The following is a 15,260-nucleotide window of genomic DNA, read 5'->3' on the forward strand; positions in this document are numbered from 1 at the left end:
TCCTCCGTCTTACTGCACGCTCCTCCATCTTACAGCACGCTCCTCCATCTTACAGCACGCTCCTCCGTCTTACAGCACGCTCCTCCATCTTACAGCACGCTCCTCCGTCTTACAGCACATTCCTCCATCTTACAGCACGCTCCTCCATCTTACAGCACATTCCTCTGTCTTACAGCACGCTCCTCCATCTTACTGCACGCTCCTCCATCTTACTACACAATCCTCCATCTTACAGCACGCTCCTCCATCTTACTGCACGCTCCTCCATCTTACAGCACGCTCCTCCGTCTTACAGCACGCTCCTCCGTCTTACAGCACGCTCCTCCGTCTTACAGCACGCTCCTCCATCTTAAAGCACGCTCCTCCATCTTACAGCACGCTCCTCCATCTTACAGCACGCTCCTCCGTCTTACAGCACGCTCCTCCATCTTACAGCACGCTCCTCCGTCTTACAGCACATTCCTCCATCTTACAGCACGCTCCTCCATCTTACAGCACATTCCTCTGTCTTACAGCACGCTCCTCTGTCTTACTGCACGCTCCTCCATCTTACTACACAATCCTCCATCTTACAGCACGCTCCTCCATCTTACTGCACGCTCCTCCATCTTACTGCACGCTCCTCCATCTTATGGCACGCCCCTCCATCTTACTGCATGCTCCTCCATCTTACTGCACGCTCCTCCGTCTTATGGCACGCTCCTCCATCTTACTACACAATCCTCCATCTTACAGCACGCTCCTCCATCTTACTGCACGCTCCTCCGTCTTACAGCACGCTCCTCCGTCTTACTGCACGCTCCTCCATCTTACAGCACGCTCCTCCATCTTACAGCACGCTCCTCCGTCTTACAGCACGCTCCTCCATCTTACAGCACGCTCCTCCGTCTTACAGCACATTCCTCCATCTTACAGCACGCTCCTCCATCTTACAGCACATTCCTCCGTCTTACAGCACGCTCCTCCATCTTACTGCACGCTCCTCCATCTTACTACACAATCCTCCATCTTACAGCACGCTCCTCCATCTTACTGCACGCTCCTCCATCTTACAGCACGCTCCTCCGTCTTACAGCACGCTCCTCCGTCTTACAGCACGCTCCTCCGTCTTACAGCACGCTCCTCCATCTTAAAGCACGCTCCTCCATCTTACAGCACGCTCCTCCATCTTACAGCACGCTCCTCCGTCTTACAGCACGCTCCTCCATCTTACAGCACGCTCCTCCGTCTTACAGCACATTCCTCCATCTTACAGCACGCTCCTCCATCTTACAGCACATTCCTCTGTCTTACAGCACGCTCCTCCATCTTACTGCACGCTCCTCCATCTTACTACACAATCCTCCATCTTACAGCACGCTCCTCCATCTTACTGCACGCTCCTCCATCTTACTGCACGCTCCTCCATCTTATGGCACGCCCCTCCATCTTACTGCATGCTCCTCCATCTTACTGCACGCTCCTCCGTCTTATGGCACGCTCCTCCATCTTACTACACAATCCTCCATCTTACAGCACGCTCCTCCATCTTACTGCACGCTCCTCCGTCTTACAGCACGCTCCTCCATCTTACAGCACGCTCCTCCATCTTACAGCACGCTCCTCCATCTTACTACACATTGCTCCATCTTACAGCACGCTCTTCCATCTTACAGCACGCTCCTCCGTCTTACAGCACACTCCTCCATCTTACAGCACGCTCCTCCATCTTACAGCACGCTCCTCCGTCTTACAGCACGCTTCTCCGTCTTACAGCACGCTCCTCCATCTTACTGCACGCTCCTCCATCTTACAGCACGCTCCTCCATCTTACTACGCACTCCTCCATCTTACTGCACACTCCTCCATCTTACTGCACGCTCCTCCATCTTACGGCACACTCCTCCATCTTACTACACAATCCTCCATCTTACAGCACGCTCCTCCATCTTACAGCATGCTCCTCCATCTTACTACACGCCCCTCCATCTTACTGCACGCTCCTCCATCTTACTGCACAATCCTCCATCTTACTGCACGCTCCTCCATCTTACTGCACAATCCTCCATCTTACAGCACGCTCCTCCATCTTACAGCACGCTCCTCCATCTTACTGCATGCTCCTCCATCTTACTACACATTCCTCCATCTTACAGCACGCTCTTCCATCTTACAGCACGCTCCTCCATCTTACTGCACGCTCCTCCGTCTTACTGCACGCTCCTCCATCTTACAGCACGCTCCTCCATCTTACTGCACGCTCCTCCATCTTACTGCACGTTCCTCCATCTTACTGCACGCTCCTCCGTCTTAGGGCACGCCCCTCCATCTTACTACACGCTCCTCCATCTTACAGCACGCTCCTCCATCTTACTACACGCCCCTCCATCTTACTACATGCCCATCCATCTTACTACGCGCTCCTCCATCTTACAGCATGCTCCTCCATCTTACTGCAAGCTCCTCCATCTTACTGCACGCTCCTCCATCTTAAGGCACGCTCCTCCGTCTTACTACACGCTCCTCCGTCTTACTACACACTCCTCCATCTTACTGCACGCCCCTCCATCTTACAGCACGCTCCTCCATCTTACTGCACGCCCCTCCATCTTACTGCACAATCCTCCATCTTACTGCACGCTCCTCCATCTTACTGTACAATCCTCCATCTTACAGCACGCTCCTCCATCTTACAGCACGCTCCTCCATCTTACTGCACGCTCCTCCATCTTACTACACATTCCTCCATCTTACAGCACGCTCTTCCATCTTACAGCACGCTCCTCCATCTTACTGCACGCTCCTCCGTCTTACTGCACGCTCCTCCATCTTACAGCACACTCCTCTATCTTACTGCACGCTCCTCCATCTTACTGCACGTTCCTCCATCTTACTGCACGCTCCTCCGTCTTACGGCACGCCCCTCCATCTTACTACACGCTCCTCCATCTTACAGCACGCTCCTCCATCTTACTACACGCCCCTCCATCTTACTACATGCCCATCCATCTTACTACGCGCTCCTCCATCTTACAGCATGCTCCTCCATCGTACTGCAAGCTCCTCCATCTTACTGCACGCTCCTCCGTCTTACTACACACTCCTCCATCTTACTGCACGCCCCTCCATCTTACAGCACGCTCCTCCATCTTACTGCACGCCCCTCCATCTTACAGCACGCTCCTCCATCTTACTACGCACTCCTCCATCTTACTGCACAATCCTCCATCTTACTGCACGCCCCTCCATCGTACTACACACCCCTCCATCTTACTACACGCTCCTCCATCTTACTGCACACTTCTCCATCTTACTGCACACTCCTCCATCTTACTGCACACGCCTCCATCTTACTGCACGCTCCTCCATCTTACGGCACGCTCCTCCATCTTACGGCACGCTCCTCCATCTGACTGCACACTCCTCCATCTTACAGCACGCTCCTCCATCTTACTACACGCCCCTCCATCTTACTGCACGCTCCTGCATCTTACTGCACGCTTTCCATCTTAAGGCACACTCCTCCGTCTTACTGCACGATTTCCATCTTACGGCACGCTCCTCCATCTTACGGCACGCTCCTCCATCTTACGGCATGCTCCTCCATCTTACGGCACGCTCCTCCATCTTACTACACGCCCCTGCATCTTACTGCACGCTCCTCCATCTTACTGCACGCTCCTCCATCTTACTGCACGCTCCTCCATCTTACGGCACGCTCCTCCATCTTACTGCACGATCATCAAATCTTACTGCACGCTCCTCGAATCTTACTGCACGCACCTCCATCTTACGGCACGCTCCTCCATCTTACTGCACGCTCCTCCATCTTACTACACATTCCTCCATCTTACTGCACATTCCTCCATCTTACTGCACGCCCCTCCATCTTACTGCACGCTCCTCCATCTTACTGCACATTCCTCCATCTTACTACACGCTCCTCCAGCTTACGGCACGCTCCTCCATCTTACCGCACATTCCTCCATCTTACTGCACGCCCCTCCATCTTACTGCACGCTTTCCATCTTACTGCACACTCCTCCATCTTACGGCACGCTCCTCCATCTTACTGCACGATCATCAAATCTTACTGCACGCTCCTCGAATCTTACTGCACGCACCTTCATCTTACGGCACGCGCCTCCATCTTACTGCAAGCTCCTCCATCTTACTACACGCCCCTCCATCTTACTGCATGCTTCTCCGTCTTACTACATGCTCCTCCGTCTTACAGCACGCTCCTCTATCTTACTACACACTCCTCCATCTTACTACACACTCCTCCATCTTACTGCACGCTCCTCCATCTTACTGCACGCTCCTCCATCTTACTGCACGCTCCTCCATCTTACTGCACGCTCCTCCATCTTACTGCACGTTCCTCCGTCTTATGGCACACTCCTCCATCTTACAGCACGCTCCTCCATCTTACTGCACGCTCCCCCATCTTACTGCACGCTCCTCCATCTTACTACACACTCCTCCATCTTACAGCACGCTCCTCCATCTTACGGCACGCTCCTCTATCTTACTGCACGCCCCTCCATTTTACTGCACGCTTTCCATCTTACTGCACACTCCTCCATCTTACGGCATGCTCCTCCATCTTACTGCACGCTCCTCCATCTTACTGCACGCTCCTCAAATCTTACTGCACTCTCCTTGAATCTTACTGCACGCTCCTCCATCTTACGGCACGCTCCTCCATCTTACTACACGCTCCTCCATCTTACTGCACGCTTCTCCATCTTACTGCACTCTCCTCCATCTTACGGCACGCTCCTCCATCTTACGGCACCCTCCTCCATCTTACGGCACGCTCCTCCATCTTACAGCACGCTCCTCCATCTTACAGCACGCTCCTCCATCTTACTACACACTCCTCCATCTTACTGCACGCTCCTCCATCTTACTGCACACTCCTCCATCTTACTGCACGCTCCTCAAATCTTACTGCACGCTCCTTGAATCTTACTGCATGCTCCAGCATCAACACTAAATCACAGCCACAACATCATGCTAGAGAAAGATATAAACAAAATGTAAAGAGAGAGAGCGAGAGAGAGGAAGGAGAGGCATTAAAGAAAGGTGTTAAGAGGGAGCACTATGTAAGAAAGGTGTTAAGATGGAGCACTATGTAAGAAAGGTGTTAAGAGGAAGCACTATGTAAGAACTCAGCGATAAGTGCAATAAGAACTTCACTAAAAAGAAATCGCCTGGAGCCCCATCAGAATTGACCACTTGGCCTGTTAACCACCAACCATTCTAGAGATTGTCCCTCAATTCAACTCAATTACTGTCTTCTCTCTGTTCCCAGGTATTACTGGCAGTGATTATATCAACGCCAACTACATAGACGGCTACAGGAAGCAGAATGCCTACATGGCTACGCAGGGCCCGCTGCCCGAGACGTTCGGGGACTTCTGGAGGATGGTGTGGGAACAGAGAGCAGCCACTGTGGTCATGATGACCAGACTGGAAGAGAAATCACGGGTAAGTAACTATAGAATTGAATCTGGTGTTCCCCTTGGATCGGTGTTGGGACGACTTGTTTTCTGACCAAAAACAGAATTTACAGAAAAAAATTATTTGGAAATTCTGCAGTGTAACTGAGGAAAGTATAAGAAGCGCAGAGGGACCGAGAATATTTTCTGACTTTAGTTCAGTGTTTCCTATAGTTAAGCCATCAGCATAGGCATTTAGAATTGCCCTACAACAATATAACGAATACCTGGAATCCGCCTTAGAAACCAACCTTACCAACCTTACCTCAGGTGTCTAACCTCATCTTCTTTAACCCCCCCATCTCCGCCCCTGTCAGATACCATCAGGGTTAGCAGGCGTCCAGCGTTCACTACGAACGCAAGGAGAGCGTTAGAGCGATGCGTTTCCTGCACTAGCTGTCACAACGCATCAGGGCCTGGGGGGGGGGGCTCCATGTTGAATGAATCTTCATCAGGTTAAATAGAATGGACAGCGTGAGTGAGTGTTGGGGGGGCAGTGTGGGGTTGTCTTGGACACACTGTGGTGGATCTCTGCTGGAAAGGAAACATTTAGCCATCTTTGATTGGTCCTCGTTGCTAGGGGAGGGGGGTGAAGCCTACGGGGAGGGTTGGGGGGGTGGGGGTGAAGCCTACAGTGGAGAAGATGTGAAGGAGAGAGAAACAGTCCTGGAATGGAGAAGATGTGAAGGAGAGAGAAACAGTCCTGCAGTGTTCAGGAAGATGTGAAGTAGAGAGAAGCAGTGCTGCAGTGTTCAGGAAGATGTGAAGTAGAGAGAAACAGTCCTGGAGTGTTCAGGAAGATGTGAAGTAGAGAGAAACAGTCCTGGAGTGTTCAGGAAGATGTGAAGTAGAGAGAAGCAGTGCTGCAGTGTTCAGGAAGATGTGAAGTAGAGAGAAACAGTCCTGCAGTGTTCAGGAAGATGTGAAGTAGAGAGAAGCAGTGCTGCAGTGTTCAGGAAGATGTGAAGTAGAGAGAAGCAGTGCTGCAGTGTTCAGGAAGATGTGAAGTAGAGAGAAGCAGTGCTGCAGTGTTCAGGAAGATGTGAAGTAGAGAGAAGCAGTGCTGCAGTGTTCAGGAAGATGTGAAGGAGAGAGAAACAGTCCTGCAGTGTTCAGGAAGATGTGAAGTAGAGAGAAGCAGTGCTGCAGTGTTCAGGAAGATGTGAAGTAGAGAGAAGCAGTGCTGCAGTGTTCAGGAAGATGTGAAGTAGAGAGAAGCAGTGCTGCAGTGTTCAGGAAGATGTGAAGTAGAGAGAAGCAGTGCTGCAGTGTTCAGGAAGATGTGAAGTAGAGAGAAGCAGTCCTGCAGTGTTCAGGAAGATGTGAAGTAGAGAGAAGCAGTGCTGCTGTGTTTCAGTGAGCCCGCACGCTGTTTTCTTTTTAGGATGGCTGGAATGGGGTTTACAATATAATAGAGTCTGTGTGATTGTTTTGTGCAGTGTGTGTGAGTGAGTGCGTGCATGCTCGCGTACGTGTTTTCATTGATGTTTGTGTACTCAGCCCCCTCTTCTCCTCTCTCCTCAGATCAAGTGTGACCAGTACTGGCCCAGTCGAGGCACAGAGACCTATGGTATGACCCAGGTGACTCTACTGGATACCATAGAGCTGGCCACCTTCTGTGTTCGCACTTTCTCCCTGCACAAGGTACGAGTGAGTACACAACTTTACTCCACCCATACTGCATAATAACACACTCATTTCACACTATGTTGAGCAGGGTTGTGGTGAAATCCATTTAAATTTCAGTCAATTCATAAAGTAAACCAAATTCCAATTCCAATTCTTTCCTCATTGAAAACCATTGAAGAGAATTTGAATTTCAGTATACTTTCTGAATTGACTGGTATTCAAATGGAATTGACCCCAACTCTGGTGTGGAGCTATAATTTACACTGTAGTGTACACACGAGCAAAACACACCTTACTACATTACACATTTCAAACTACATAACAGCATTTAATCGTAAGTTAGCGTTTCATTGTTAGTCCACACCTGTTGCTTACGAAGCACGTGACAAATACAATTTGATTTGATTTAATCACACTCCCTACTGCTATTCTAAACTCTACTTTAGTATCTAAATCACATACTCCCTTAACAATCTAGCTACAACTTCATACTACTCCAGTCCAGACTGTTATCTCAAGGCAAGTTATTACCCTAACCCCAACTTCCTCAGCCTGGTCTCAAAGACTAGACGTAACATAGTAAATGTAAATCTGAGACACTGAAATTATATGATATATTACGTTGTTATGGTTAAATAAGACAAAGGTTACTTAAAAAAAACGAAAGAAGGGTGGTTGGTTGGGGTGCATTGGTGGACGTATAATGTGGATGTATAGCAATCCAAAGGTTGCATGTTCGAATCTCATCACGGGCAACTTCAGCATTTTTGCTAATTAACAACTTTGTAAGTACTTACTACTTTGTAGTTACTTTGCAACTACTTAGCATCAATGTTCCCTCTCATTTTTGTCATCAATGAGCAAATTTCAGGTCTGCTGAGCACAAACTTGAACGTTGTGAAAATTCTTTGCAACTTCTGGCACGAGGCTGTACCCGCTTTAAGTTAGCTTTAAGTTAGTTTTACCCGCTTTAAGTTAGTTTTAACAGCGGTCAAGTAGGCTACTGTGGCCATTTGATCATAGTGTAGACCTACCAGAGTGGCCTACCATCAAAGAAATGCAGAAAATGCATCCCATAACATTTTAACATGGAAATAGCTGTTCTATCATTCAGCCTACAGTAACAGCCAATGTGTGGTGTTCAATGTAGGCCTACATTCCATGAGAAAAAACATGCAGGACTTGACATGAACCTGTTTATCCACTTGTCCTTCAGACAAGGAGGTGACTGAACATGTTGTTGTGTTGTTTGATGCAAGAAACCACTTTACAAAATAAAATGCATTATTAATCTCATACCATTACTACAGAGAATCAGAAATTATGCTACCCTCTGCCTATTGGCTACTTAGCATATTCAAACCTGTCTCAAAATAAAACACTGCCCCTTTAAAACAAAACAAAACTCTTCATCTGACTGGCTTTTAAAAGATGTCTAGAAATGAACACATTTTGTGCTCTTGTAGGAAGCAATCACTCCCCTATTATTGACTATAAATGATCTATAACTGGGTTAATAACTAACTAACTAACTAGTAATCACTCTCCTATTGTTGACTACTAATGATCTATAACTGGGTTAATAACTCACTAACTAGTAATCACTCTCCTATTGTTGACTACTAATGATCTATAACTGGACTAATAACTAACTAACTAACTAGTAATCACTCCCCTATTGTTGACTACTAATGATCTATAACTGGACTAATAACTCACTAACTAGTAATCACTCCCCTATTGCTGACTACTAATGATCTATAACTGGGTTAATAACTAACTAACTAGTAATCACTCTCCTATTGTTGACTACTAATGATCTATAACTGGACTAATAACTAACTAACTAGTAATCACTCCCCTATTGTTGACTACTAATGATCTATAACTGGACTAATAACTCACTAACTAACTAGTAATCACTCCCCTATTGTTGACTACTAATGATCTATAACTGGACTAATAACTCACTAACTAACTAGTAATCACTCCCCTATTGTTGACTACTAATGATTTATAACTGGGTTAATAACTCACTAACTAGTAACCACTCCCCTATTGTTGACTACTAATGATCTATAACTGGACTAATAACTCACTAACTAGTAATCACTCCCCTATTGTTGACTACTAATGATCTATAACTGGGTTAATAACTCACTAACTAGTAATCACTCCCCTATTGTTGACTACTAATGATCTATAACTGGACTAATAACTCACTAACTAACTAGTAATCACTCCCCTATTGTTGACTACTAATGATCTATAACTGGGTTAATAACTCACTAACTAACTAGTAATCACTCCCCTATTGTTGACTACTAATGATCTATAACTGGACTAATAACTCACTAACTAACTAGTAATCACTCCCCTATTGTTGACTACTAATGATCTATAACTGGACTAATAACTCACTAACTAGTAATCACTCCCCTATTGCTGACTACTAATGATCTATAACTGGGTTAATAACTAACTAACTAGTAATCACTCTCCTATTGTTGACTACTAATGATCTATAACTGGACTAATAACAAACTAACTAGTAATCACTCCCCTATTGTTGACTACTAATGATCTATAACTGGGTTAATAACTAACTAACTAACTAGTAATCACTCCCCTATTGTTGACTACTAATGATCTATAACTGGGTTAATAACTAACTAACTAACTAGTAATCACTCCCCTATTGCTGACTACTAATGGTCTATAACTGGACTAATAACTCACTAACTAGTAATCACTCCCCTATTGCTGACTACTAATGATCTATAACTGGGTTAATAACTAACTAACTAACTAGTAATCACTCCCCTATTGTTGACTACTAATGATCTATAACTGGACTAATAACTCACTAACTAACTAGTAATCACTCCCCTATTGTTGACTACTAATGATCTATAACTGGGTTAATAACTCACTAACTAGTAACCACTCCCCTATTGTTGACTACTAATGATCTATAACTGGACTAATAACTCACTAACTAGTAATCACTCCCCTATTGTTGACTACTAATGATCTATAACTGGGTTAATAACTCACTAACTAGTAATCACTCCCCTATTGTTGACTACTAATGATCTATAACTGGGTTAATAACTCACTAACTAACTAGTAATCACTCCCCTATTGTTGACTACTAATGATCTATAACTGGGTTAATAACTAACTAACTAACTAGTAATCACTCCCCTATTGTTGACTACTAATGATCTATAACTGGGTTAATAACTCACTAACTAGTAATCACTCCCCTATTGTTGACTACTAATGATCTATAACTGGACTAATAACTCACTAACTAGCTAGTAATCACTCCCCTATTGTTGACTACTAATGATCTATAACTGGACTAATAACTAACTAACTAACTAGTAATCACTCCCCTATTGTTGACTACTAATGATCTATAACTGGACTAATAACTCACTAACTAACTAGTAATCACTCCCCTATTGTTGACTACTAATGATCTATAACTGGACTAATAACTAACTAACTAACTAGTAATCACTCCCCTATTGTTGACTACTAATGATCTATAACTGGACTAATAACTCACTAACTAACTAGTAATCACTCCCCTATTGTTGACTACTAATGATCTATAACTGGACTAATAACTAACTAACTAACTAGTAATCACTCCCCTATTGTTGACTACTAATGATCTATAACTGGACTAATAACTCACTAACTAGTAATCACTCCCCTATTGCTGACTACTAATGATCTATAACTGGGTTAATAACTCACTAACTAACTAGTAATCAGTCCCCTATTGTTGACTACTAATGATCTATAACTGGACTAATAACTCACTAACTAACTAGTAATCACTCCCCTATTGTTGACTACTAATGATCTATAACTGGACTAATAACTCACTAACTAACTAGTAATCACTCCCCTATTGCTGACTACTAATGATCTATAACTGGGTTAATAACTAACTAACTAGTAATCACTCTCCTATTGTTGACTACTAATGATCTATAACTGGACTAATAACTAACTAACTAACTATCAATCACTCCCCTATTGTTGACTACTAATGATCTATAACTGGGTTAATATCTCTAACTATCAAAGGATATGAACAAACGTTCACACGTCGCTACATGCAGCTCTCGCTTTGATCTCAAAACAAACTCACCTACTCACGCTGTAAACAAAGTCCAGTTCAAAGTGAATGGCACAGATCCATATATGGCAATGGTCTATTGGTATATAGGCCTTCTGCAGCTCTGATTGGTTATGGTTAACTGGCTGAGTAGTGCATGTCAATGCAATAGAATCTTACTCCGATGCGTTCTGCCTACAACAAAATCAAATGGTATATGTCACATGCACCGAATACAAGAGGTGTAGTCCTTGCAGTGAAATGCTTACTTTAGTTCAGTGTCTGCAAACCCTTAACCAGCAATGCAGTTTTAAGAAAAATACATAAAAACATAAGAAATAAAAGTAACAAATAATTAAAGAACAGCAGTAAAATAACAATTGCGTAGTTCATTTTTTTTCTCAGTATGTTGCATTGATTCGATCACAATTTCCACAGTAAAGAGAAACGTTGATAGTGTTTTTTTATTTATTTTACAAGGCAAGTCAGTTAAGAAGAAATTCTTATTTTCAACGACGGCCTAGGAACAGTGGGTTAACTGCCTTGTTCAGGGGCAGAACGACAGATTTTTACCTTGTCAGCTCGGGGATTCAATTTTGCAATCTTCTGGTTACTAGTCCAACGCTCTAACCACTAGGCTACCTGCTGCCCTGAACTAATGGGGGAAACTCTAGAAAGTTGAGTGAAGTTCAATCTCGTGCTTCTCTGCACACGCTGATATTCTTCTGAGTGGCAGTCCCGGGAGAATATTGCTTAGCGTGTTAGCTAACCCTAACCTTAACCTTAACCCTTTAACCTAAATCCTAACCCTAACCTTAACTCTAACCTCTAGCCTAGCTAACATTAGCCACCTAGCTAATGTTAGCATAAGCCACGTAGTTAACATTAGCCAAAACATTGCTAACATATCATACGTTTTGCTAATTCGTAACATATTGCACAAATTGCAATTCGTAACATATCATACAAATTGTATTTCATCACATATATGAAATGAATGATGGACATCCAAAAATTAAGACATACCATACGGAATGTAACATGTTAATCTAATTGGAGTGTTAGGTTTTTACATTTACTATGTTACATCTACCCAAGTCCAGGTTGCCATTTTGTTTTAAGCTATCTGGTCACACAGGAGTGCCTAAGAAGTCAATATCTTCATCTTGCCTTCTTGCATAGGCTTGGTGGAATACTCCCTATGTTTCCTTCACCCATCCAGTTGTTTCAGCCGAGGCTTTGTTTGTATGTTTCTGTGAGGCCATCTGAGGAGAAGCCACTGTGGAAGTAATGTGAGAGGAATAAGAACTTGTCTGAATGCGATATGAGCTAATATATGCTGGTCTTACCTGGTGGGCCCTGGGGATAGCAAGCCCTTTTGGAGCCTGTCAGTCTGTCTGTCTGTATCCATGTATTGTATTGGCTCCCCTACTCAAACTCACAAACAGTGTGTTTCTCTGAGCCAACACAACATTCTGCATCCAACAGGCAAATAAAGAACCGAATGGTGGGGAACAGAACTCACAAACAGTGTATTTCTCTGAGCTAACACAACATCCTGCATCCAACAGTTAAATAAAGAACCGAATGGTGGGGAACAGAACTCACAAACAGTGTATTTCTCTGAGCTAACACAACATCCTGCATCCAACAGTTAAATAAAGAACCGAATGGTGGGGAACAGAACTCACAAACAGTGTATTTCTCTGAGCTAACACAACATCCTGCATCCAACAGTTAAATAAACAACTGAATGGTTGGGAAGGAGAGGGAAATAGTTTACTTAGGCATCTTTCTCTTCATCTTTCTTTCTCTCTCCTCTCTCCTCTCTCTCTCTCTCTCTCTCTCTCTCTCTCATATCTCTCTCTCTCTTCATCTTTCTTTCTCTCTCCTCATCTCTCTCTCTCTCATATCTCTCTCTCTCTCTCTCTTCATCTTTCTTTCTCTCATCTCTCTCTCATCTCTTTCTCTCATAATCGTTCTCTCTCATCTCTCTCTCTTTCTCTCTCTCATCTCTCTCTCTTTCTCTCTCTCTTTCTCCCTTGAAACTATTTACATCCTCCCCTTCTTTCCAGACCTCTCCCCTCTTTCTCTCTCGTTCACCGTCCATCATCTTTTAATGTCCGTCTGCCAAGCACTTAGCTAAGTGAGCGGAAGAAAATGCTACATGCATAATTGTCAGACTGCTCATATCCCAGCTGCCCCAAACACTTGGCAGCCAAGCCAACATACAAGTGTATAGCTAGAAAACGAGACATGGGTGTTTCGGAGAGAGGAGAGGGAAGGGGGAGTGGAGATCTAAGGGTCAGACGCTTCCAAGGAAATGTCTCTTTAACAGGTAGGCTAGTTAGTAGCACTGGTCCTTTTGGGCTGGTTAGAATTCACAGTTTGCAGCTTTTTGGGCTTGTTGTTGTGTACATCTGTTGGTGTACAGCATCCTGTCAACCCGTCCCTCTACATTCCTCATTACTCTCTATACTTCACCACCCTGCTCTCTCTACCCCTTTTTTCTTCCCTCTCTTCACTCTACCCACTGCTATTCCATCTCTATCTTAACCTCCCTCTGTTCAAACACACATCTCTTCACATTCTCTCCCGCCATCTCTCTCTCTCTCTCTCTGTTTCTCTCTTTCTCTCCTTATTTCTGCATTAGTATGGCGTCTCATTGTTCTGTTTTCCAGCAAAGGAAACAAATTTTGTCAGATGTGTCTGAACTTAGGCGGCAGTAGTTTGTATGTAGGGAATCTGTAACGCACACACCATACACACACACGCACACACACACACGCACACAGACACACGCACACACACACACGCACACACACATGCACATACACACACATACCCACTCAGAGGCATCCATATGTATGCATATACTGTATACTGTGACACAGAACCCTTCTTAAAAAATCTATTATACTTCCCCGCGAAGAAAGAAGCACATCCATTGCAGAAAATACAAAACCAGTATAATGGTCCGGGATTCAAAATAAATAAATAAATAAATAGAAAAATATACTTTTAATTACCAGATGTATTTATTCAGCAGTAAAGCTCATGTGAGGTGTTTTTTAGACTTTATTTTTTTTGTTGGAAAAATGTATTCTCATGTGTCAGCTTTGTTATTGTCGCTCTATATATTGTGGTTGGCACACACACATGGGAACAGATTTTGGGGTTAATAGATGCAGTATACCATAAGAATGTCTAAGAAAGTAGCTAACCCACACACACACATCCTGTCTCTCTCTCACACACACACTCCATGTGGTTCTAAACCCCATCCCTGTCTCTCTCTCACACACACACACTCCATGTGGTTCTAAACCCCATCCCTGTCTCTCTCACACACACACACACCATGTGGTTCTAAACCCCATCCCTGTCTCTCTCTCACACACACACACTCCATGTGGTTCTAAACCCCATCCCTGTCTCTCTCTCACACACACCATGTGGTTCTAAACCCCATCCCTGTCTCTCTCTCACACACACACACCATGTGGTTCTAAACCCCATCCCTGTCTCTCTCATCTCCAGAATGGCTCCAGTGAGAAGCGGGAGGTCCGTCAGTTCCAGTTCACGGCGTGGCCCGACCACGGGGTCCCCGAGTACCCCACCCCCTTCCTGGCGTTCCTCCGCCGGGTCAAGACCTGTAACCCCCCAGACGCAGGCCCCATCATCGCTCACTGCAGGTTGGTAGTACTGCACATAACACAGCTACAACTAGTGGACTCACCCAGCAGATTTCACAGATGTATATGAAAACCATACTTCTACCACTCACTGTTTGGTGCAGGCTTTGGTTTAATCCTATTCAACTAGTGTTTAATAAGGACTCTACTTTGGTTTAATCCTATTCAACTAGTGTTCAATAAGGACTCTGCTTTGGTTTAATCCTATTCAACTAGTGATTAATAAGGACTCTGCTTTGGTTTAATCCTATTCAACTAGTGTTTAATAAGGACTCTGCTTTGGTTTAATCCTATTCAACTAGTGTTTAATAA

At 44.5% G+C, this 15,260-nt stretch overlaps 1 protein-coding gene across 23 annotated transcripts in view; it reads left to right on the forward strand.

Moving 5' to 3' along the window:
* Nucleotides 1-15,260, forward strand: part of ptprsa (protein tyrosine phosphatase receptor type Sa) — a 421,887-nt gene that overhangs the window by 364,937 nt on the left and 41,690 nt on the right. For 14 of the 23 annotated variants that reach the window (XM_045697360.1, XM_045697368.1, XM_045697364.1 and 11 more), the window contains 3 exons: nt 5,300-5,475; nt 7,011-7,136; nt 14,794-14,948. In XM_045697360.1, the coding sequence (XP_045553316.1) occupies nt 5,300-5,475; nt 7,011-7,136; nt 14,794-14,948 (457 nt within the window). The remainder of the gene's footprint in view (nt 1-5,299; nt 5,476-7,010; nt 7,137-14,793; nt 14,949-15,260) is intronic. The other 9 variants (XM_045697369.1, XM_045697365.1, XM_045697366.1 and 6 more) reach the window with 1 other exon arrangement.

This window comes from Salmo salar, chromosome ssa16 (assembly GCF_905237065.1).
Source record: "Salmo salar chromosome ssa16, Ssal_v3.1, whole genome shotgun sequence".
NCBI lineage: Eukaryota > Metazoa > Chordata > Actinopteri > Salmoniformes > Salmonidae > Salmo > Salmo salar.